Below are 24,301 nucleotides of genomic sequence, written 5' to 3' on the forward strand. Positions count from 1 at the left end.
GGTGTGCACACTGCCAAGTGCATTGTTATTTTAAATCTTTGAGACAGTGCCTCCACTGCACATGCGCGGCTGCCTTCCTACCTGTGGGACTAATAATGTCATTTTCCGTGGAGCAGAAAGGTTGTTTTATAAAATCTTTCCTCCATGCATCAAACGTTTGCCTTTTTAGTGCCTTTCCTTTTTTGGGATTGTTTTGAAAGGGATTGTTTTCTTCATATTTTTTTTTTTCTATATTCAGTTTATTCATTTTTCTCAATTATTTTTCATTTTTCAATTTTCAGACTTTGGGCCCTCTGAGCCCATCTTTTGCCTGAGAAACATTGACCATTTTTGGGTACGTGACTATTCGAGGTGTCCGGGCCAGTGAGCCTTTTGACCTTGCATTAGCCATTTTTCCTTCCATGTCAATGAGGGTGCTGAGTGGCTTTAAGATGTGTATTCAATGCAATAGGACTATTTCAGGCATAGACCCCCATAACTGCTTGGGTCCAGAACACTGAGACATACAGTGTACCCTCTGCCTGCACATGGCAAGCGAGGACCCTTAAAGCCTGCGGAGTTCAGCATGAAAAATTTTTTGGTTCTTCATTGACACCAACATCTGCATCGAACATGGCAAGGGATTTGGTACTCAACGTGGAACCTGTGTTGGCATTGACATTGGGTGCACCAATACAACATTGAGATGGTCTGATGTCAGACTCAGTACTTCAGCTATGCAAGGACTCTATTCGCTCTTCGTTGGTTTTGCGTGTATTAAGGGACATGCAGCATAAAACAAAGCTAAGAAGCATCGCCATCGTTCTCCCTCTAGGCATTCTACCAACACCTCCCCTTCATTGACATCCTCGATACGAGCTGCATCCACACTACTTACTGAGCCGGTACCGACGCCTACTCTACAGGATGAAATCCAGGCAGTGCTCAAAGAAGAGCTCTCAGGGCTACTGCATACGCAGTTTCTACAGGCTTACAGGGTGCTTGCATGAGTCTCAGCCCAGCCCATTAATATATCAGAGAGGTAGTCATAGGAGAGATCCCACACTGGCTTGATGCCGATTGTCAGGGCCATCACAAACCTGACTGACGGATGCGTTTTTGTTGACAGAGGAACTTTCTCCAACCTTGGAGATTCATCTGCCTTGATGCAATTCGATGCAGAGCTAACACTGTAGTAAACACTCTCTTCCGTGTACTTCCCATGAACAGAACTTCGAAGTGTCAGACTCAGACCTCTCCTGGGAGATGGATCAGGACCCACAGAACATCCCACATGAGGCATTCTATGGCATCCTGTCTGATTCTTCTGTTCCACCTGAGAGATGTACATCTCCTCCAGAATGTATATCGTTTCCTGGCCTTGTCTGTAAGATGGCTCAAGCCATACCTTTCAAATTAGAGACAGAGGAAGAACCTCATTCAGAACTCTGAGGTACTAGATTATGACCTCCTCCTAGAGAAGGAATCACTGTTCTGCGTCATACAATGTAGAAAATATTCTAATCAAAAACTCTGAGACTCCATTGACAGTTCAGGTCGCTCCAAAGAGAATTGATAGAATGTATAGAATACAGAAATGCACTGGGTTTGAGAAAACTCGCTAGAATATTAGACTCTTTTGTCAGAAAAACTTTTCAAGCTTCATTGCTAACCAATCGTATCTTAGATTATTAACTTTATTCCATAATTTACTTAAAATCTCTAATACACTCTCCTTTGCAGAATTTCTTCCACCTGAGAAGGTGGACAAATTTCATAAGCTTTACATGAAACTTCTGGACTTGTAAATATTTGGCAAGGTAAACCTTTGATGTCTCTTCACGCATTTCCACCTTAGGAGTAGCAATGTGGCATCTTTCCTGGCTCTGGATGTGAGCTATGTGGCTGAAATCTGCTGTACAGGAGCCTCTAGGTCCCTTGTCATGGAGAAAATTTGTTCAGTAACAAAGTTGAGGAAGTGACCAACCTAATTAAAAGCAAACAAGAGGGACAAATCTCTATGAATAAAAGAGCAACAACTGAACAGTGGAGATAACCAAGAAATAATTTTAGGTACACCCTGGTCCTTGGTTATCTCCACTATTTGGTTGCTGTGACCTAATTAAAAAAACATACAAATACTATTAAAACTCTGTCTGGGCCACAAAGGTCTGCTATCTCTTCTTCTAGAAGATTTGCAGGAGGTTTTTGTCATTACCCTGGGATGAATACCATCTGGTCCAGAAGATTTGCTATTCTTCAATTTGTCAAATTGCCCCATTACATCCTCCAGGTTTATAGAGATTTCATACCGTTTCTCCGATTCGTCAGATTTGAATACCATTTCTGGCACTGGTATCTCTCCCAAATCTTCTTTGGTGAAGATCAAAGCAAAGAATTCATTTAATCTCTCTGCTCTGGCTTTGTATTCCCTAATCGCACCTTTTACCCCTCGGTCATCTAGCGGTCCAACCGATTCTTTTGCCGGCTTCTTGCTTTTAATATACCTAAAAAATTTTTTTGCTGTGTTTTTTGCCTCCAACCCAATCTTTTTTTCAAAGTCCCTCTTTGCCTTCCTTATCAGCGCTTTGCATTTGACTTGACATTCCTTATGCTGTTTCTTATTATTTTCAGTTGGTTCCTTCTTACATTTTTTGAAGGATTTTCGTTTAGCTCTAATAGCTTCTTTCACTTCACTTTTTAACCACGCCGGCTGTTGCTTGGTCTTCCTCCCTCCTTTTTTAATACACGGAATATATTTGGCCTTGGCTTCCAGGATGGTATTTTTGAACAGCATCCACACCTGTTGTAAATTTTTGACCCTCGCAGTCGCTCCTCTAAGTTTTTTTTTTCCCACCGTTCTTCTCCATATTCTCCTTTTTGAAAGTTAGCTAACATATTGGATTTCCTGTGTATACTTACTCCAAGAATCTGATCATATTATGATCACTGTTATCACTTAGTTGCAAAATTCATTTATGTTGCTAGCCTGGTAGCTGTTGAGTCCAACATGTGAGAAAATTATGCCTGCTTGTCCTCTGAGCAAGCTAAGTTATCTGTAGCAGGTGAAGACAGCAGGCACATATTTTCATATCCCTCCTGCCTCCCGTTAGAGTTGTCTTTTTAGCTTTAGTACTGTATTGCTGGTACAGGGCTCGAGTATTGGGCAGGACGTGCATGTGCAGTGGGGCACTGCCTCAAAGATTTAAAGTTGACAGTGCACTTGGCAGTATCTGCATTGGGCTCCATGGGCGATGTCACCCACATGTGAAAATATATGCGTGCTGTCCTCAGAGAACATCTAGTATAGGTAAGTAACTTAGCTCTATGCTGGGTCAGTGATTGTAGAGCAACATTTTAACAAGACAAGTTAGTGTCTGTTTTGTATGTGCTTTTGTAAAAAGAAAAAAAATGAATTAATTGATCTATTTAAAATTATGGCCATAAGTAATAAAATTCATTTGGAAAAGTGAAACTTCTACTTTGTCTCGTCTGTTATTGCTGTTTTTTTAAGTATAGTTTAGGGGTGGAGCATCTTTCATTCTGCACCTTCCCTACATTCAGGCATCTCTTGCCCCCTTTGTCTGGTATCTAACTGCCCTTTCCCTCCTCCTTCCCCAAGGTTCAGAAGTTAACTCCTGGTCTCCCTCATGGCCTAGCTGGGTAAACAGCATTCCCCATCCCCTGTAGTTCAGAACCTCCACTCCCACTGCCCAACTAGGCAGCACAACAGGCCCTGCAGCCCCTGTCGTCCCAGCTGCTTCTTGAAGGATAGCAACTGTGAGAGAGTAGAGATTGTATTGTATTATATTGTACATAAGTAATGCCACACTGGGAAAAGACCAAGGGTCCATCGAGCCCAGCATCCTGTCCACGACAGCGGCCAATCCAGGCCACAGCGGCTTATATTCCACTTTGATCCAACAGATGAATCAAGAAGGAACTCACTTGACTTTGCACATGGTGGGGGAGGTTGAGAAAGGGGCAGGGCACAGCGAGAGAAGTTTGTTGAGTGTCTGTGGCTTCTTCCTCCACTTGACTCTGTGCACTGGTGAGGCAGCAGCTATAGCCGGTTTCTTCCTGCAAGCCTCATCTCTCACTTGATTTGCGGAACTGGCAGTGGGGTGGCAGCTTGTTTATTGAGGCTTGAGCTGCTTAACTTCACTGCACTGCTTCAAGAGTCATCTAACTTCAAAGGTGGTTGGCCTGCCATGTAACCTCACCAACATATGGTGACTTAAGAACATAAGAATAGCCATACTGGGTCAGACCAATAGTCCATCTAGCCTCATATCCTGTTTCCAACAGTGGCCAATCCAGGACACAAGTACCTGGCATAAACCTAAATAATAGGAACATTCCATGCTACCAACTCCATGGTAAGCAGTGGCTTCCCCCTGTGTATCTCAATAGCAGACTATGGACTTCTCCTCCAGGAAATATTTAAAACCCAGATACGCTAACCGCTGTTACCACATCCTCTGGTAGTGAGTTCCAGAGCTTAACTACTTGTTGAGTGAAAAAATATTTCCTCCTATTTGTTTTAAAAATATTTCAATGTAGCTTCATTGAGTGTCCTCTGGTCTTTGTACTTTTTGAAAAATTAAAAAAATTGATTCACTTCTACTCGTTCTACACCACTCAGGATTTTGTATATCTTAATCATATCTCTCCTCAACCATCTCTTTTCCAAGCTGAAAAGCCCTAAACTCTTTAGCATTTCCTCATCTGAGAGACGTTCTATCTCCTTTATCATTTTGGTAGCTCTTCTTGTTACCTCTCTGCCTGTTTGCTCCCCTCCAGGAGGTGGGGTATATCCAAAAATTGTTAATTCTCGGCTCCAGCATGCCTCATTGATACACAATGCACAAAGACTTTACAAAATGCAAAATTTTATTCTTAGATTCTAGATGTCCCAGTGCCCTCTCTGTTTCCTCCATCTGATGCATGGAGCACCCATCCAATTCTGGACACCATATCTCAAAAAAAGGTATAGTAGAATTAGAAAAGGTTCAAAAAAGGGAATATTTTTTCACTCAAGGAATTGTTAAGTTCTGGAACCTGTTGCCAGAGGATGTAGTTACAGCGGTTAGCGTATCTTGGTTGATTTGTTTATTTATTTTTAAATCTTTTAACCTGCCTAAAAAAAAAACTTAAACAGCTTATAATTCAAACATGCATAATTAAAAATAGTACATAAAAATAAAGACCTAACAGTAAAGTCTGCTCAGATTACATAATTTGAAAAAAAAAAAGATTACTCTTTTTAAAAGAGTGCCTGCAAAAACAAACTTGTTTTCAGCACTTTTTTAAACAGAAAAAAAATTTACAAAAACATACATACATACATATTCTGTTCCTGCTATGGAAAATGCACATGCAGATCTTTCAACATAATGAATCTTATTCAGACCTAGTACAAACACACGTTTACTGAATTCAGACCTTAAATTTTGCTGTGGCTTATACAATTGTAATATTTGCTCTAATTACCAGGGCATGGGGTGATAAACTGGTAAATCAAGGTTAAAAAAACAAACAAAACACTGTAGGTGACAAAACAAAAATTCTCACACCAAAGATGCTACCAACTTCTCTATTAAATCTTCAATAGACTTGACATGAATTGTGTTTTGGCCCACAGGGCCTACCTACTACTACTACTACTTAACATTTCTAAAGCGCTACTAGGGTTACGCAGCGCTGTACAATTTACATAGCGGGACAGTCCCTGCTCAAAGAGCTTACAATCTAGTAGACAAGTGAACGGTCAAATTGGGGCAGTCTGGATTTACTGGACGGTAAGAGTTAGGTGCCGAACGCAGCAATGAAGAGGTGGGTTTTAAGCAGAGACTTGAAGATGGGCAGGGAGGGGGCTTGGCTTATGGGCTCAGGAAGGTTGTTCCAAGCATAGGGTGAGGCAAGGCAGAATGAGCGGAGCCTGGAGTTTGGCGGTGGTGGAGAAGGGTACAGAGAGGAGGGATTTGTCCTGTGAACGGAGGTTTCGGGCGGGAACGTAAGGGGAGATGAGGGTAGAAAGGTAGTGAGGGGCAGCAGACTGAGTGCATTTGTAGGTAAGAAGAAGAAGCTTGAATTGAATGCGGTATCTGATTGGAAGCCAGTGAAATGACCTGAGGAGAGGGGTGATATGAGTATATCGGTTCTGGCAGAATATAAGACGTGCGGCAGAGTTCTGAACAGATTGAAGGGGGGATAGATGGCTAAGTGGGAGGCCGGTGAGGAGTAAGTTGCAGTAGTCAATGCGAGAGGTAATGAGAGCGTGGACTAGAGTTCGGGTGGTGTGTTCAGAGAGGAAAGGGCAAATTTTGCTGATGTTAAAGAGGAAGAAGCGACAGGTCTTGGCTATCTGCTGGATATGCGCAGAGAAGGAGAGGGAGGAGTCAAAGATGACTCTGAGGTTGCGGGCAGATGAGACTACTACTACTACTTAACATTTCTAAAGCGCTATTAGGGTTACGCAGCGCTGTACAATTTAACATGGAAGGACAGTCCCTGCTCAAGGAGCTTACAATCTAAAAGACAGGTGTACAATCTAAAGACAAGTGTAGAGTCAGTCTGATAGGGCATACTATATTTCACGAAAGGTTAGGTGCCGAAAGCAGCATTGAAGAGGTGAGTTTTAAGCAGAGATTTGAAGATGGGTAGGGAGGGGGCTTGGCGTAGGGGTTGAGGAAGATTGTTCCAGGCATAGGGTGAGGCAAGGCAGAATGAGCGGAGCCTGGAGTTGGCAGTGGTGGAGACGGGGGGAGGATGAGGGTGTTATCAACTGAGATAGAAAGTGGAGGAAGGAGTCTGAGATTAGTAGAAAGATAAATAACCTGCAGTTGGCTAAGAAGATAAGTCATAAGAGAAATCAAAAAATCTCTCAACAAAACTGCTGACCTTAGTTTCTAATTGCCCACCCTTAATCCCAACCCTTGAGACATCGTATTCATGTTTTTTTTTTTTTTAAAAGCTCATGCTTTTCTCTGACAGCAGCAATACCAGATTCCCCCGTTTCCAATCACCTCCTCCCGCAAGGTCATCCCACTCCCGATCTGATCCTCCCAACAAGATTCCCACATCCCGATCTGATTAGATCCCCCTCCCCAGAAAGACCACTCTCATCTGATAGATCCCTGAAAGTTCCTCTTCCAAACAAGAAATTCTATAAAAGCCTTGACCATTCTCGCACCCCCTCCCCTGAGAGACAATTGGCTCCCCCTCCCACCCAGAGTCCTACCGAGATCCCCTCCCCCTCCCCTCCCCCCCCCCCCGGAATCCCCAGGAGCCATTCTTGGTGTGCTGTTCGTGGGATGGAGCAGGAGCAGTCCTCTTCTGCTCCTGCCCCATCGTGCTCTGGCAAAAGTATGGTCACCACGATTTTAGTGGTAGTCTCATGGTACTACTGCTAGGAGTCAGCCTTCAATGACTAGGCTGTCCCCTAGTGGTAATACCGTGAGACTACTGCTAGTGTCATGTTGGTCATGTTGTTGCCAGAGCTCAACACAGCAGAAAAAGAAATGGACCGCTTTTGCTCCGTTCTAGTAGCTTGCCAGTGTCAGCCTCTGGGTAAATTCTGGGGAGGTTGGGGGGGGGGGGGGGGTCCGGGTGGACATGAGGGGAGTCCGACTGCCTCTTGGGGGAGAAGTTGTGAGAATGGGATGGTGCTTCTATGTAATTTTGTTTGGGGGAGGGGTTGGGGATGATTCTGTTGGGGAGGATTGGATCGTGAGGGGGAATTTGTGTGGGTGTGAGTTGTGCAGGACCTGACATGACTGCACTTAGTGCTTCCTCTTGAGATGGTGCTAAGTATAGCTGCGTTATTGGCAGTCATGAGGGCTAGCCATGGCCCTGCTTGGCCCCTGTCACACTCAACGTATTAAGCATCTAGCTGTTTTAGCACATGTTAAAGGTTAGCCCATGTGCACACTAATGTCTAACATGCAGTAAAACTCACGCTAACTGTTAACGTGGCTTAGTAAACATCCCCCTAATTTGTGTACCTGAAGCAACAGAAGGTGAAGTGATTTCCTCCAGATGACATGGAGCACCAGTGGAATTTGAACCTTGGCTTCTCTGATTTTCAGCCTGCTGCTCTAACCACTAAGCTACTTTGTCCACTGACTCCATCTGCAAACATGCAGAGTTGTCTCATGATGTATGCAGTCCAGGTCATTGCTACTCATCAACCAGCTAGAATTGTAAGATTCTCTAAAATACTCTCCATATTTTTGCTCTGTGTGTTGGAGAAAAAAAGTAGTATTAATACAGACTGACAATCAAGTGGCAGTGTACTGTATCAACACGCAGGGAGGCATTCTTATCACTATAAATTTAAAAGGAAAGAGGTCTATCTGTAACATCAACATCAAAAAGTTTGTTTAATGCTAACTCATATATATCTACATACACACTTGTTTTTGGATTTTGTAAGTTATCACTGTGCCCAGCAGACCCTCTAATTCACTGTTCTCTCTTCATTTTGTACAGATTACCAAACATTGACAGAGCTGTGAGTTGCAAGTTGCCATACCTGCCTTTTCCATTGTTATTACTACATGACTCCAAATGATGTCAGAACAGGATTTAGCAGAAGTGGTTCAGATTGCAGTAGAAGACCTGAACCCTGATCACCCAGGTGAGGACAATGCCAAAGTCTGGCAGTTTTTATTCGGTTTTCAGATAGTTTGAAAATATATTATCTGTAAAACAGACTATTTGTTTTCGTATTATATCAACTATTACCAATTTTTTTTTACATTGAAATTTTAAATGTACATTTATCTAAATGTATCCAGAAATATGCATTGAAACAATACAAATCCATATTAAAAAAAAAAACCACAATGCATACTAATTCACATTACAAAGAGGACCTTGCGAGACTGGGAGAATGGGCGTGCAAGTGGCAGATGAAGTTCAATGTTGACAAGTGCAAAGTGATGCATGTGGGTAAGAGGAACCCGAATTATAGCTACGTCTTGCAAGGTTCCGCGTTAGGAGTTACGGATCAAGAAAGGGATCTGGGTGTCGTCGTCGATGATACGCTGAAACCTTCTGCTCAGTGTGCTGCTGCGGCTAGGAAAGCGAATAGAATGTTGGGTGTTATTAAGAAGGGTATGGAGTCCAGGTGTGCGGATGTTATAATGCCGTTGTATCGCTCCATGGTGCGACCGCACCTGGAGTATTGTGTTCAGTACTGGTCTCCGTATCTCAAAAAAGATATAGTAGAATTGGAAAAGGTACAGCGAAGGGCGACGAAAATGATAGTGGGGATGGGACGACTTTCCTATGAAGAGAGGCTGAGAAGGCTAGGGCTTTTCAGCTTGGAGAAGAGACGGCTGAGGGGAGATATGATAGAAGTGTATAAAATAATGAGTGGAATGGATCGGGTGGATGTGAAGCGACTGTTCACGCTATCCAAAAATACTAGGACTAGAGGGCATGAGTTGAAGCTACAGTGTGGTAAATTTAAAACGAATCGGAGAAAATTTTTCTTCACCCAACGTGTAATTAGACTCTGGAATTCATTGCCGGAGAACGTGGTACGGGCGGTTAGCTTGACGGAGTTTAAAAAGGGGTTAGATAGATTCCTAAAGGACAAGTCCATAGACCGCTATTAAATGGACTGGAAAAATTCCTCATTTTTAGGTATAACTTGTCTGGAATGTTTTTACGTTTGGGGAGCGTGCCAGGTGCCCTTGACCTGGATTGGCCACTGTCGGTGACAGGATGCTGGGCTAGATGGACCTTTGGTCTTTCCCAGTATGGCACTACTTATGTACTTATGTACTAAGAGCCAAATGAGCAACAAGCATCACACATTAGTCCGAGATGCTGTTCAAAAAGCATACACAGTGAGACACAAATTATTATGTAAATCCTATTTACCTGCCATTAAAAAAAAGGAAATTATTTCAGCTTTTCCTTCTCTAACAAAAAAATGAGTTGAATCTAAAAATATATAAGAACTATTCCCAAATGTCACCAGACACTTACAAGGAAACTTCAGGGAAAAAAAGAGACCCCCAAAGTCAAGACTCTTGGTCTTAACTGTAGGAAGGTATTACGTCTTAATTAAGTAGTTTTTGCAACATCTGGGAAAATCCATAATCTTTTGTCCAAAGAAAGAGACCATTTTCATACCAAAATATGCTTTCAAAATTAACTTCTTATTCTCTTCCAATAGGTCCCTTGACAGTTTAGATTAAAATTACAGAGTTTGAATTTCAAAAATAATGAAGTAGTATGCTGAGAGTAACGGATTAGCAAATAAACTACAAATATATATGTATTTGATTCAGTCTGCACTGCAGTACACACTCAAAAACCCCTCCTATTTAGCTGGAAAATAAATATCCAAATTTACAAGTTACAAACACCTAATATTTATTGGGTTTAAAGCCCCAGTGACATCTACTTTACCTTTAAGTGAACCGTGTTACTTACATCAATTGTCCCTCATCAGTCGCATGCTTGTGTCTATCCCTTTACTGGTGAGATTCACAAATGCTGCTATTGAGAAGGACGACTTGGATTTCAGATGTATACCTGCTTGTAACTTACCTTGAGATTGGATTTCTAAAATACAAGTAAATTACAAATTTTCCCATTCAAATGGACTTTGTCTGCTGTTCTAAGGCAGTGGAGGGTGAAAGGCCTTGCTTATGGACATACTAAAGCCTCAGGACTTGAACCTGTTACTTTTAAAACAGGAAGAATTAGGGGTTACAGAGGATGGGCAGACTGGATGGGTCATATGGCCTTTATCTGCCGACATGTTTCTAAAAGAAAACTGAGCTTTCCAAAGCCTTTATGAATTGTAGGAATCCAGCTAGGACTACACTTTTTTCAGTCTTGAAATACTTTTTAAATACATTGGAACAGTAACCTGCAGAATGCCTTGTGATAAAAATAATTTGATAGTTGTGCCAATGTATATTGGGAGATATTAGCGCTCTTGAAATTTAGTTTGAAAAAACAAAAAGTATCATAAGCAACTGTTTGGAAAACTTAGAGTAACTGTACTGTACTCTTTAGCTGTAATCCCTTTGCGTTGCTAACTATATGGATGGCATTGGAGCACACATTTCAGTTGCTTGCTGTGGTCCATAATTGAAATCCTCCTATAGTGAACTTGTTTTTCTTATTTAATTTATATCTCGCATCCCAACAGATCAGGTTCAATGTGGCTAACAACTTATTGTGATTAACTGTACACAAAGTGATGCAGGATAGTATACATTAAGTGGTAATAACAAGATAAATGAGGATTGAGTAATTACAACTTGTTTTATAACAAATCCCATAGCATCCCTCCAGACTGGCATAGATGGGTTGTGCACTCCAACCAGCAGATGGAGACTGAGAACCATAAACACCTCAGACACCTATAATAACAGAAGCCTTAAATATATGGTCTTAGTAATGCACTGGGAGAGATTCTATTTATTTATTTATTGGTATTTATTAACCACCTTTTTGAAGAGATTCACACAAGGCGATGCACAGCAGGTACAGTTTAACATAAAACTTACAATTTTGTTAACAGAATAACAATAGTAAAATAACCAAGAATAAACTAAATACAATAAATGAGGTAAACTTGAATAAAGTAGATTGAAACTTAATAATAGAACTACTGTGAAACAGTATCAAAAATATACACATTTAACAGCACTGGAATTCAAATACCAGAGATGTTAGCATAATATTAATGATACACCTAATAAGCATTAGAACATTAAACTAAGATAGATATGATGCTAAAGGTTTTCTACAATACGGCTTACCATATAGCTGAGGGACCAAGAGCAGCTATAGGATGGGAACAAGATGTGTGGTACAGAGTCAGTTGGGATAATTTGATGGCTAGCTAAACTCAAGGCACGTTTTTTTGTATAGTTAAGAGATAAGAAACTGATGTAAGTTAGCGTGTGTAGCAAGCTAGTTGAGGTGCAGAATGAGTGTATAGTCAGTTACCCTATGTATTAAAGGCTTGGGAGAAGAGCCAGGATCAGTGAAGTGGCTCATTATTTATGCATCACAGTGTTTAAAATGGTATTTTAATGCATAGTGGGTGTGGGACACCTTTTGGCAAACAGTTTGAGAGCTTTGTTGAGAAGCAGATAAACTTTCACATTTCCTCATGAAAATTGTTATTCATGCTGTTTGGAAGAAACTACTACTTGCTGTTTGTAACCCAATCAGAATCATGCGTCTGAACGCTGCATCTTGACTACAAGAATTTTCCTATTTGTTTTATTTCAGATGTATCAGTTCCTCTTCCAGAATACTCCCATGGCAGTTTATGTTTAAATCTATTTATTAGTTTCAGTATTTAAACAAGCATTCTACTTGTACAGAAATACAACGTTAAATATAAGCCGAAAAGGAAATATCATACATTGTTATTCATAACATATCATCTTATATAATAAAACTCACCCTCAACGTTCTGAAGACACTGACGTCACTTCCCTCAAGACGGGTTCGAAGGGTTCGTGGTGGTGAAGCTACCGAAATCGCCAAGTCTCGGGGTCCCGCCCTCGCGTCAAACGTGATAGCGTCGAGGGCGGAGCAATGGCATACGGTGCGTTCAGGAGGTGCAGTGCAATGGCGTCAGAACGACGAAGGGGTCGGCAGGTAGGGAGTGAGGGAGGGAGGGAGAAGTGGGGGGGGGGGGGGGGGTTGGGGAGGAAAACCTTGCTAGCGCCCGTTTCATTTGCTCCAGAAACGGGCCTCTTTTACTAGTTATATATATATTCAACGTTTCCTTAGACCACTATTCGGGGACATAGTCAAAACTTGAGAAGAGTTATTTGTGGATTAATTTAACATATAATAAAGCTACACGTGGTGGCATCACATGATTCTTATATTATCTCAGTTGTTTAGTATCTAGAAAAGATTTCAACTGTTCTGGAACAAAAAAGGAATATTTAGTTTCAGCAAAACGGACCAAGCATTTACAGGGATATGCTAGGAAAAATGTCCCTCCCAGTTTCAGAACTTCTTGTTTCATTTTCAAAAAATCTTTCCTTCTGTCTTTGTCGAGTAACATCGGGATAAATCCAGATTTTCTCCCCATAAAAAGGGGTCTTTGGCAATTTAAAGTAAAGTCTCAAGATTGCATTTAAGTCCTGTTCAAACACAAATGTAATTAGCAAAGTGGCTCTGATCGTTGTTGTTTCAGTTGATTGCTCCGAAAAAGCAGAGAGATTGTCAACATCAATATTAGGCTGTTCATTTACACATTCATATTGTCCCTCTTTCATAGCTGATTTTTGCGGTATATAGTATAACTTTGTTATAGGAGGAATAGTTTCTTTAGGCATTTTTAAATTTTCTATTGGATAGCAGAGCCGGTAGTGGGAGGCGGGGCTGGAGGTTGGGAGGCGGGGATAGCGCGGGGCAGACTTATACGGTCTGTGCCAGAGCCAGTGGTGGGAGGCGGGACTGGAGGTTGGGAGGCGGGGATAGCGCTGGGCAGACTTATACGGTCTGTGCCAGAGTCGGTGGTGGGAGGCGGGGATAGTGCTGGGCAGACTTATATGGTCTGTGCCAGAGCTGGTGGTTGGGAGGTGGGGCTGGTGGTTGGGAGGCGGGGATAGTGCGGGGCAGACTTATACGGTCTGTGCCAGAGCCAGTGGTGGGAGGCGGGACTGGAGGTTGGGAGGCAGGGATAGCGCTGGGCAGACTTATACGGTCTGTGCCAGAGTCGGTGGTGGGAGGCGGGGATAGTGCTGGGCAGACTTATACGGTCTGTGCCAGAGCCGGTGGTTGGGAGGTGGGGCTGGTGGTTGGGAGGCGGGGATAGTGCTGGGCAGACTTATACGGTCTGTGCCCTGAAGAGCACAGGTACAAATCAAAGTAGGGTATACACACAAGTAGCACACATGAGTTGTCTTGTTGGGCAGACTGGATGGACCGTGCAGGTTTTTTCTGCCGTCATCTACTATGTTACTATGTTACTATCAGGAATTTCTTAAATAAATCAATAGGTAACATTCCAGAAATTTTAGGAAAATTCAATATTTGTAAATTCAGCCTTCTATTATAATTTTCTATTTGTTCAATCCTTCTGTTCAGCACAATCTTATCTTTAGCCACTGCTACTTTAAAACTTTTCAAATGTTCCAATTCTTTTCCCATTTGAGTTTCTCTTATAATTAAGTCCTTTTTCAAAACTTCCACATTGTTAACCAGTTCATCAAACTTGAGGGATAAAGCATTTACCTCAGCAGAAGATTTTTGTAATGTAGAGACCATTTTGTTAAGTTTAAGCCAAATCTTTTCCAGATTAACCTCGGTGTTACTTACAGAAGTCTCAGGTGTCTTTAGTACCTCTGACTCCAAGCACTGAGCCGACAGTGTAGGCCCCCCACCAGGGGAATCTTTCCCCACCACTTCGGAGGTTTGTGGATTCCTCGCCTGCAGTGCAGCCAGTGCTGAGCACGGAGGAGTATTAGAGATTGAGGGCAGTGAGAGGGACGCCTCAACTCCCAGCAGGAGCTCCGCTTCTCCGGAGGGCTCTGCTAAGGGATTTCCCGCCCCCTGTTCACTTCGAGAAGCCTTCGTTAGGAAGCTAGGAAGCGATCTAAACTCTGTTGATTCGGCGACGAGGTTAAGGTAGGTGGGGGGATAGACCTCACCAAGCCTTTCCTTTTAGTATGAGGCATTTTAGAGTTCAAAAGAAAAGAGAATTCTTAAGAAAAAGGAAAAACGCTGAGCCAAGAGATGCTTCTTGCTTTCACCACATTGCCATCTTGACACGCCCCCCCCCATGGCAGTTTATATCAATAAGTACAATAACCTTAATCTTCTTTATCCAGCTAGACCAATCCAGACTAATGGGTGGCTAAATGGCAGATGATGTTTAAAGTGAGCAAGTGTAAGGTGATGCATGTGGGGGGGAAAAAAGAACCCGAATTATAGCTACGTCATGCAAGGTTCCACGTTAGGAGTTACGGACCAAGAAAGGGATCTGGGTGTTGTCGTTGATAATACACTGAAACCTTCTGCTCAGTGTGCTGCTGCGGCTAGGAAAGCGAATAGACTGTTGGGTATTATTAGGAAAGGTATAGAAAACAGGTGTGAGGATGTTATAATGCCATTGTATTGTTCCATGGTCCGACCGCACCTTGAGTATTGTGTCCAATTCTGGTTGCCGCATCTCAAGAAAGATATAGTGGAATTGGAAAAGGTGCAGCGAAGGGCGACGAAAATGATAGCGGGGAATGGAACGATTTCCCTATAAGGAAAGACTAAGGAGGCTAGGGCTTTTCAGCTTGGAGAAGAGATGGCTGAGGGGAGACATGATAGAGGTATATAAAATAATGAGTGGAGTGGAACAGGTGGATGTGAAGCGTCTGTTCACGCTTTCCAAAAATAGTAGGACTAGGGGGCATGCGATGAAACTACAGTGTAGTACATTTAAAACAAATATAAGAAAAATTTCTTCACCCAACGCATAATTAAACTCTGGAATTCGTTGCCGGAGAATGTGGTGAAGGCGGTTAGCTTGGTAGAGTTTAAAAAGGGTTTGGATGGTTTCCTAAAGGACAAGTCCATAGACCGCTATTAAATGGACTTGGACAAAGACACAATTTCGGGAATAACATATATAGAATGTTTGTACATTTGGGAAGCTGCCAGGTGCCCTTGACCTGGATTGGCCACTGTCGGGGACAGGATGCTGGGCTTGATGGGCCTTTGGTCTTTTCCCAGTATGGCATTACTTATGTACTTATGAAATGACAGACAAAAATCGAGAACGCCATGCATACAGTGCAACAGGACTCGTCTCACTCGTGCCACCAAGTACTGCTAATATGGCATTGTCATTTTAAAAGCCCAGCAGCAAATGCTAGGAGGGGAACAGGAAATTACATTATGACAATAGAAAAAAATAAAAATCACATATAACAACCACAATTCATGTTGGTATTTCAACCAATATGGTTCCAGGGATTTAAGATGAAACATCTAATAAAGTTCTTTTTGAAGCAAAAGGTTGTCAGTGTTGCCCCTTCGTACCAAGGGAGCCACTCTATCTACGGCAAAACACACAAAATCATCAAAACTGTGAGGAAAGGCTAAGCAATGTTGCACTAAAGGAGCACCAAGCTTTTTTTTCTTGTGGTGCAGGTCCTGTGTTCATTAATACGTACATTTATTTATTTATTTATTGCATTTGTATCCCATATTTTCCCACCTCTTTGCATGCTCAATGTGGCTTACAATACATCATGAATGGTGGAAATATATAAGAAAATATACATTTAATATTACAGAAGGATCTTGGGTAACATGATAATGATAAAACATGATAGTAGTATAACAAGCAAATATTGTAAGACAATTCTGGATGTATGTATAGGAGTTCACATCTGTTGATCTTTGTGATATGCCTTGTTAAAGAGATGGGTCTTCAGTAGTTTGCGGAAGTTATTTATTTATTTATTTTTATTTATTTATTTATTGCATTTGTATCCCACATTATCCCACCTCTTTGCAGGCTCAATGTGGCTTACAATTCATCGTGGATATTGAAAATAGATAAATATACATTTGGTTTATAGAGGGTTTGGGTTACATGGTGGTGAAGTACATGGTTGTATTACAGCAAAGACGTTATAAGACATTCCTATCTATATTAAAGATTGTGTAGTTACACATGTTGTTCTTTGTGATATATTTTTTCGAAGAGACAAGTTTTCAGTAGTTTGCGGAAATTGGCCAGTTCATGGACCGTTTTCAGGTTGCGTGGTAGTGCGTTCCATAGCTGCGTGCCCATATAGGAAAAGGTAGACGCAACAATTTGTATTTCAGACCTTTACAATTGGGAGGATGAAGATTGAGGAATGTGCAAGAAGATTTTATTGCGTTCCTGTGAGGTAGTTCTATTAGGTCTGACATGTAGGCTGGGGCGTCTCCATGGATGATCTTGTGGACTAGGGTGCAAAGTTTGAACGTGATGTGTTCTTTAAGTGGGAGCCAGTGTAGTTTTTCTCGTAGTGGTGTCGCGCATTCATATTTTGATTTGCCGAATATTAATCTGGCTGCTGTGTTCTGGGCTGTCTGGAGTTTTTTTAAGTATTTGCTCTTTGCAACTAGCGTATAGTGAATTACAGTAGTCCAGATGACTGAGTACTAGTGATTGTACCAGATTGCGGAAGACAGACCTTGGGAAAAATGGTTTAATTCTTTTTAGTTTCCACATTGAGTGGAACATCTTCTTGGTTATGTTTGTAGTATGATTCTCAAGTGTTAGGTGTCGATCAATGGTGACTCCAAGAATTTTTAGGGTGTCCGAAACTGGTAGCATAGTAGATGATGGCAGAAAAAGACGTGCACAGTCCATCCAGTCTGCCCAACAAGACAAACATATGTGTATACCTTACCTTGGTAGGTTTAGATTAGGTGTGTTGATGGTGGTGAATTTATTTTTATTGTATTGCGAAGTGAGAACAAGGCATTGGGTTTTTTCTGCGTTAAGTTTCAGCTGAAATGCGTCTGCCCAGGAGTTCATGATGTGTAGGCTATGCTTGATTTCGTTGGAGATTTCCCTTAGATCTTGTTTGAATGGGATGAAGATCGTTACATCATCAGTATATATATATATATGTTCATAGATTGTTTTTAAGTTGCGCAGCAGCGCGTTCCAGAATTGTGTGCTCAAGTAAGAAAAGGTTGACACATGCGTTAGTTTGTATTTTAGACCTTTACAGTTGGGGAAGTGAAGATTAAGGAATGTGCGGGATGATTTTTTAGCATTCCTGGGTGGCAAGGGTATCAGGTCTGATATGTAGGCTGGGGCATCTCCGTGAATGATTTTGTGAACTAGGGTGCATATTTTGAACGTGATGCGTTCTTTAAGTGGGAGCCAGTGTAGCTTTTCTCGTAGGGGTTTAGCACTTTCATATTTTGTTTTACTGAATATGAGTCTAGCTGCAGTGTTCTGGGCTGTCTGAAGTTTCTTGATTATTTGCTCTTTGCAGCCAGCTTAGAGTGCGTTGCAGTAGTCTAGATGACTGAGTACCATTTATTGTACCAGGTTGGGGAAGACGGTCCTTGGGAAGAAAGGTCTTACTCTTTTTAATTTCTACATTGAGTGGAACATCTTCTTGGTTTTGTTTTTCGTGTGACTCTCAAGTGTTAGGTGTCGATCAGTGGTAACTCCAAGAATTTTTAGGGTGTCCGAAATTGGAAGATTCAGCTTTGGTGTGTTAATGGTGGTGAATTTGTTCGTGTTATGTTGCGAGGTGAGTATTAGGCATTGGGTTTTTTCTGCATTGAGTTTCAGCTGAAATGCTTCCGCCCATGCATGCATTTATACATGGAGGGATGATCTAGTTTTCCTCACATAAATCTTATTGCAGGTACAGCGCAAAATGTGTATTATATGGTCAGTAAGACATGTAGTAGAATGCTTTAGCTGAAATACTTTATTATCAACAGTGATAGGATTTGTGAAGCTAATGGTCTCTTCAGTAACCACATGTGTTTTACAGCTGGGGTTCCTGCATTTTAAATGACCAGCGGGCACATTATTCAATGACTGAAAGCCATTCACAGAAGGTAGCTGAGTGGGACACAAAAGTTCTTTGATATTCTTAAAAAGCCACCCTTAGTCACTGTTGGGCAAACACAAGATGCGTTTTCACTATTTCCCAGTTTTTATGAGAGTTTTTTCTACATTAAAGACACCTCTCATTTTTTGAGAATTCTTACGGAGATACATTGTCCATTTGAACAGCGGATTTTGATGGCAGCCTTGGATGTAAGGTCTTTATACACCATAAAACCTCAAGATGAAGCTCTCTCAGTCATTTGGAAGGTGTTAGAGTCCAGACAAAGACCTCATGATATTCCGCCTGATTTTTTACAGCAATTGGCCAAATTGGCACTCTGTGAAAATTATTTTCGAATGACTTATATTTGGTTAAAATCTTCCTTACACATTACTAAATATACATTATGTAAGCACTCTGGGCAGATTCATTGTATTTCTATTGGATAAAAATTACATAGAAAAATATTTAATCAGCTACAAGTTAACAACACAAAAGATGTGTTTTGCTCTAAGTTCATAATGGGGATTTGAAGTCCTTTACAAGCTCTCTATGTAGCTGCAAAGACCTATGGAATACATGATGTTGCACACTCGCAAAGAGTAGGGTTGAATGGTCAGTATTCTCAGTGGAGAAGTGTAGTTAGTGGGGTCCCGCAGGGGTCTGTGTTGGGACCGCTGCTTTTTAACATATTTATAAATGACCTAGAGATGGGAGTAACTAGTGAGGTAATTAAATTCACAGATGACACAAAATTATTCAGGGTCGTCAAGTCGCAGGAGGAGTGTGAAAGATTACAGGAGGACCTCGCGAGACTGGGGGATTGGGCATGCAAGTGGCAGATGAAGTTCAGTGTTGACAAGTGCAAAGTGATGCAGGTGGGTAAGAGGAACCCGAATTACAGCTATGTCATGCAAGGTTCCGCGTTAGGAGTTACGGACCTAGAAAGGGATCTGGAAGTCATCGTGGATAAGACGTTAAAAACTTCTGCTCAGTGTGCTGCGGCGGCTAAGAAAGCGCACAGAATGTTGAGTATTATTAGGAAAGGGATGGGAAACAAACACGAGGATGTTATAATGCTGTTGTATCGCTCCATGGTGCGACCGCACCTCGAGTATTGTGTCCAATTCTGGTCGCCGCATCTCAAAAAAGATATAAAGGAATTAGAAAAGGTGCAGAGATGGGCGACAAAAATGATAAAGGGAATGGAACGACTTCCCTATGAGGAAAGGCTGAGAAGGTTAGGGCTCTTCAGCTTGGAGAAAAGGCGGCTGAGGGGTGATATGATAGAAGTCTACAAGATAATGAGCGGATTAGAGCGGACAGATGTGAAGCATTTGTTTACACTTTCAAACAACAACAAAACCAGGGGACACAAGATGAAGCTAGAATATGGTAGATTTAAAAAAAAACAGGAGAAAGTTTTTCTTTACTCAGCGTGTAGTTGGGCTCTGGAACTCGTTGCCGGAGAATGTAGTGACAGCAGCTGGTCTTACGGAATTTAAAGGGGGTTTGGACAGATTCCTGAGGGTAAAGTCCATTTTTTTGGGGGGGGGGGGGGGGAGTTGCCGGGTTCTTGAAGCCTGGATTGGCCGCTGTCGGAGACAGGATGCTGGGCTTGATGGACCCTTGGTCTTTTCCCAATATGGCGGTACTTTTGTAAGTACCTCGATGCGCATGCTCTCCTTAATGGCGGTTTTTGTACCGACAGCGTTTTTCTGACTATACGGATAATCACTATGTTCTGGGTAAGTCTCTTCCCCCCCTTTTTTAATTTGCCTTAAATTCTGCATGCAATAATAGTACGGGGCGCTTCTACATCCCAACCTTCGGTCTCTGGCTCTCACAGCCTGGATGTTGAGAGCTTAGAATTCACTTCCTTGGGTCTCTCTGAGGGTGTCTCCTGGGTTTTGCTTCCTTCCAGGAAAGAGTCCACGAAGAGGTGCTACTTTTTCAAATGGAGGAGGTTTGCTGTCTGGTGTGGTATCAAGGCTTTAGATCCTTGCTCTTGTCCTACACAGACCCTGCTTGAATACCTTCTACACTTGTTTATCTTAGTGCGATTAGTTTATCTTAGTGCGATTAGTGCTTATCATCAACCGGTAGACGGTAAGCCTGTCTCTGGACAGCCTTTAGTTCGCTTTATGAGAGGTTTGCTTTTGTCAAAGCCACCTGTCAAACCTCCACCAGTGTCATGGGATCTCAACGTCATTCTCACCCAGCTGATGAAGCCTCCTTTTGAGCCACTGAATTCCAGCCATCTGAAGTACTTGACCTGGAAGGTCATTTTCTTGGTGGCTGTTACTTCAGCTCATAGAGTCAGTGAGCTTCAAGCCTTGGTAGTGCATGCTCCTTATCTCAAGTTTCATCACAACAGAGTAGTCCTCCGCACGCACCCTAAGTTCTTGCCGAAGGTGGTGTCGGAATTCCATCTGAACCAGTCAGTTGTCTTGCCAACATTTTTTCCCCGCCCTGCTGAATGTCAGTTGCACACCTTGGACTGCAAGAGAGCATTGGCCTTTTACGTGGAGCAGACAAGCCCCTTCAGACAGTCTGCCCAAATGTTTGTTTCTTTCGATCCCAACAGAGGGGGGAGTCACAGTCGGGAAACACACCATTTCATATTGGCTAGCAGATTGCAATTCCTTTACTTATGCCCAAGCTGGGCTGACTCTTGAAGGTCATGTCACAGCTCATAGTGTTAGAGCCATGGCAGCGTCGGTGGCCCACTTGAAGTCAGTCACTATACAAGAGATTTGCAAGGCTGCGACGTGGTCATCAATCCACACATTCACATCTCACTACTGCCTTCAGCAGGATACCCGATGCGACAGTCGGTGCTGCAGAATCTGTTCGGGGTTTAGAATCCAACTCCACCCCCCTAGGCCCATTTTTATTCTGTTCCAGGCTGCACTCTCAGTTAGATGTTCTACTTCGTAAGTCATTCCTTTTTATGTCCTCGCCGTTGCGAGGCCCAGTTGACCTTCTTTGTTGTTTTGAGTGAGCCTGGGTGCTAGGGATACCCCAGTCGTGAGAACAAGCAGCCTGCTTGGCCCCGGAGAAAACGAAGATACATACCTGTAGCAGGTATTCTCTGAGGACAGCAGGCTGATTGTTCTCACAAATCTGCCCACCTCCCCTCTTGGAGTTGTCCTTCTCCTTCTTATTATTGCTGTCTTATCTAACTGAGTGGGGTTCTCATGCGACGGGTGGGAAGATGGCTGCGCATGTGTGGTGTGCGCGCCCCGCGCGCTGGAGGGCTCTAGCAAACTCTTTTGTTGCTATGGAAGATTTCTGTTCCTGGGCCGCCGTGGACGAACAATCAGCCTGCTGTCCTCGGAGAATACCCGCTACAGGTATGTATCTTCGCTATCTTGTTGGGCAGACTGGATGGACCATACAGGTCTTTATCTGCTGTTATCTACTATGTTACTATGTTAAGGCAGTGAACAATATAAAATCACAATAAAATATGGAAAATTGAAATAGATCGCTAGGTACAATAGGAAAGTAATCCACAATCATACTGTAAGAATAGAATATAATAATACTATCACCTCCCCCCCCCCCCCAAAAAAAAAAAAAGAAAAACTTACCCAACCCCAAGCAACACCATATTAAAACTAAAAATTACCTGTAGAGTGTATGCTTGACAATTCGTCACCATCAGTAAAATGGTCCCCAAAAGCTTTCAAAAATAAGTGAATTTTCAAACTGGACTGAAAGTTTGGATATGAAAGTTCTAAGCAAATACTGTTTGGAAGGGCATTCCATAAAGAAGGCACTACATAATAAAAAGTGCAATGTCTTGTTTCATATTTTGCATCACATATATTAGGAAATCTTAGCAATCTAGGTGATGCATAAAGAATTCATGGAGCCAAACAAAAATGAATTCCAGAATGCATACCTTTGTGAGTTAGTCATAATTTTAAACTGTAATTTAATGTGTGACTGGTAACCAGTGATATTGAATAAATAGCAGTGAAACATGGTCAAAATGCCTTGAATAGGAAAAAATATGTATTGCATTCTGTTTTGACTATTTAAATTTGGCTTTGGCATTGGCATACCGAAGTGTTCCAGGCTCTACCACTCCTTATATCTCTGAGCACACCACCAGAACTCTCGTCCATGCTCTCATTACTTCTCGCCTTGATTACTGCAACTTACTCTTCACCGGCCTCCCACTCAGCCATCTATCCCCCCTTCAATCAGTTCAGAACGCTGCTGCACGTCTTATATTCCGCCAAAACCGATATACTCATATCACCCCTCTCCTCAAATCACTTCATTGGCTTCCGATCAGATATCGCATACAATTCAAGCTCCTCCTCCTTACCTACAAATGCACCCAGTCTGCGGCTCCTCACTACCTTTCCACCCTCATCTCCCCCTATGTTCCCGCCCGCAACCTCCGCTCACAGGACAAAGCCCTTCTCTCAGTACCCTTCTCCACCACTGCCAACTCCAGGCTCCGCTCATTCTGCCTTGCCTCACCCTATGCCTGGAACAATATTCCTTTACCCATACGCCATGCCCCCTCCCTACCCATCTTCAAATCTCTGCTTAAAACTCACCTCTTCAATGCTGCCTTCGGCGCCTAACCGCTCGAGAAATATAGAATGCCCCAATCTATCCACCCTATCAGATTAACTGTTCACTCGTCCTCTAGATTGTTCACTTGTCTTTAGATTGTTCTCTTGTCTTTTAGATTGTAAGCTCTTTGAGCAGGGACTGTCCTTCTATGTTTAAATTGTACAGCGCTGCGTAACCCTAGTAGCGCTTTAGAAATGTTAGTTAGTTAGTTAGTTAGTGATGTCATTGGAATAATTGAAATTTCTCTGCCTTCCATCTGCTGGAAGGGGCAAACAGTCTATTGGTCTGGATTGGTCTAAAAGGACTCAAGGAAAGGAAATTAACAGGTAACAATAATTTCACCAGAAGAGAACATTGATTAATAAGCTATAAATCGCAGAGATAATAATCATCCTTTTTTTTACCATAGTAAAAACCCAATCCATTCCAACTTGTAACCACAAACAAGTAAGATAGACCGAATTTTTGTTTTTTAATAACAATTTATTACATCATCTATTAATAGGGACTGAGAGTCAAATATAAAATGGCTGTGACTGAGAACACCAGAAGCTCACAATCACTTTTGTGTCTTACTATAAGCTGCTTGGTTACTTTGCCATCTAAAAACTTAGTGACCTTGAAATTTCTTGTTAGGGTTCCATTAAAAGTCCAAGGGATTTTCATGTTTTCTTTTCCCTTACAGTTGTATTGGAGAATCATGAAGTTACAGAGGATGATTTGGGGCCTTCTCTGAAACGACAGCGAATAGAAATAAACTGCCAGGATCCATTCATTAAGGTTCAGCTTTTTTTATGTTATACTCCCTCATGTATTGATATCTAGAACAGAGTTTACCAATCAGTGAGCAGTGGGGAAACCTCAGGGGTGCTGTGAAAATTTGGCTGCTGGTACAGGAAAGACTGCACTGAGCGTTACTGCTGCCAGTGCCAGCCATACCCTCTCTTTCCCTTCCCCAGCTCTCAGCTCCATGGACTCCTAATGGTAGGGGCAGTCAGCGAGCAGTCTCCTTAGCTGCTGTTGCTTTCTCTGTGAGCTTTTTTTCTGATGTTGGAACCACATGGGATCACTGGGTCTTATGAGGCTGTCAGGACCCATGAGATTCTGACTTCAGAAGGAAGCTGCCTGGGAAAGAGTGTTCTTGC

The 24,301-nt window shown here is 42.2% G+C and overlaps 1 protein-coding gene across 2 annotated transcripts in view; it reads left to right on the plus strand.

Annotated features, from left to right (window-relative positions):
- The window catches only part of BANP (BTG3 associated nuclear protein), a 517,523-nt gene that overhangs the window by 51,641 nt on the left and 441,581 nt on the right, over nucleotides 1-24,301 (plus strand). For both annotated transcript variants that reach the window (XM_030204572.1, XM_030204573.1), the window contains exons 2-3: nucleotides 8,473-8,620; nucleotides 23,842-23,936. In XM_030204572.1, coding sequence (XP_030060432.1) covers nucleotides 8,551-8,620; nucleotides 23,842-23,936 — 165 coding nt within the window. In that variant the 5' untranslated portion in view covers nucleotides 8,473-8,550. The remainder of the gene's footprint in view (nucleotides 1-8,472; nucleotides 8,621-23,841; nucleotides 23,937-24,301) is intronic.

This window comes from Microcaecilia unicolor, chromosome 5, assembly GCF_901765095.1.
Source record: "Microcaecilia unicolor chromosome 5, aMicUni1.1, whole genome shotgun sequence".
Taxonomy (NCBI): domain Eukaryota; kingdom Metazoa; phylum Chordata; class Amphibia; order Gymnophiona; family Siphonopidae; genus Microcaecilia; species Microcaecilia unicolor.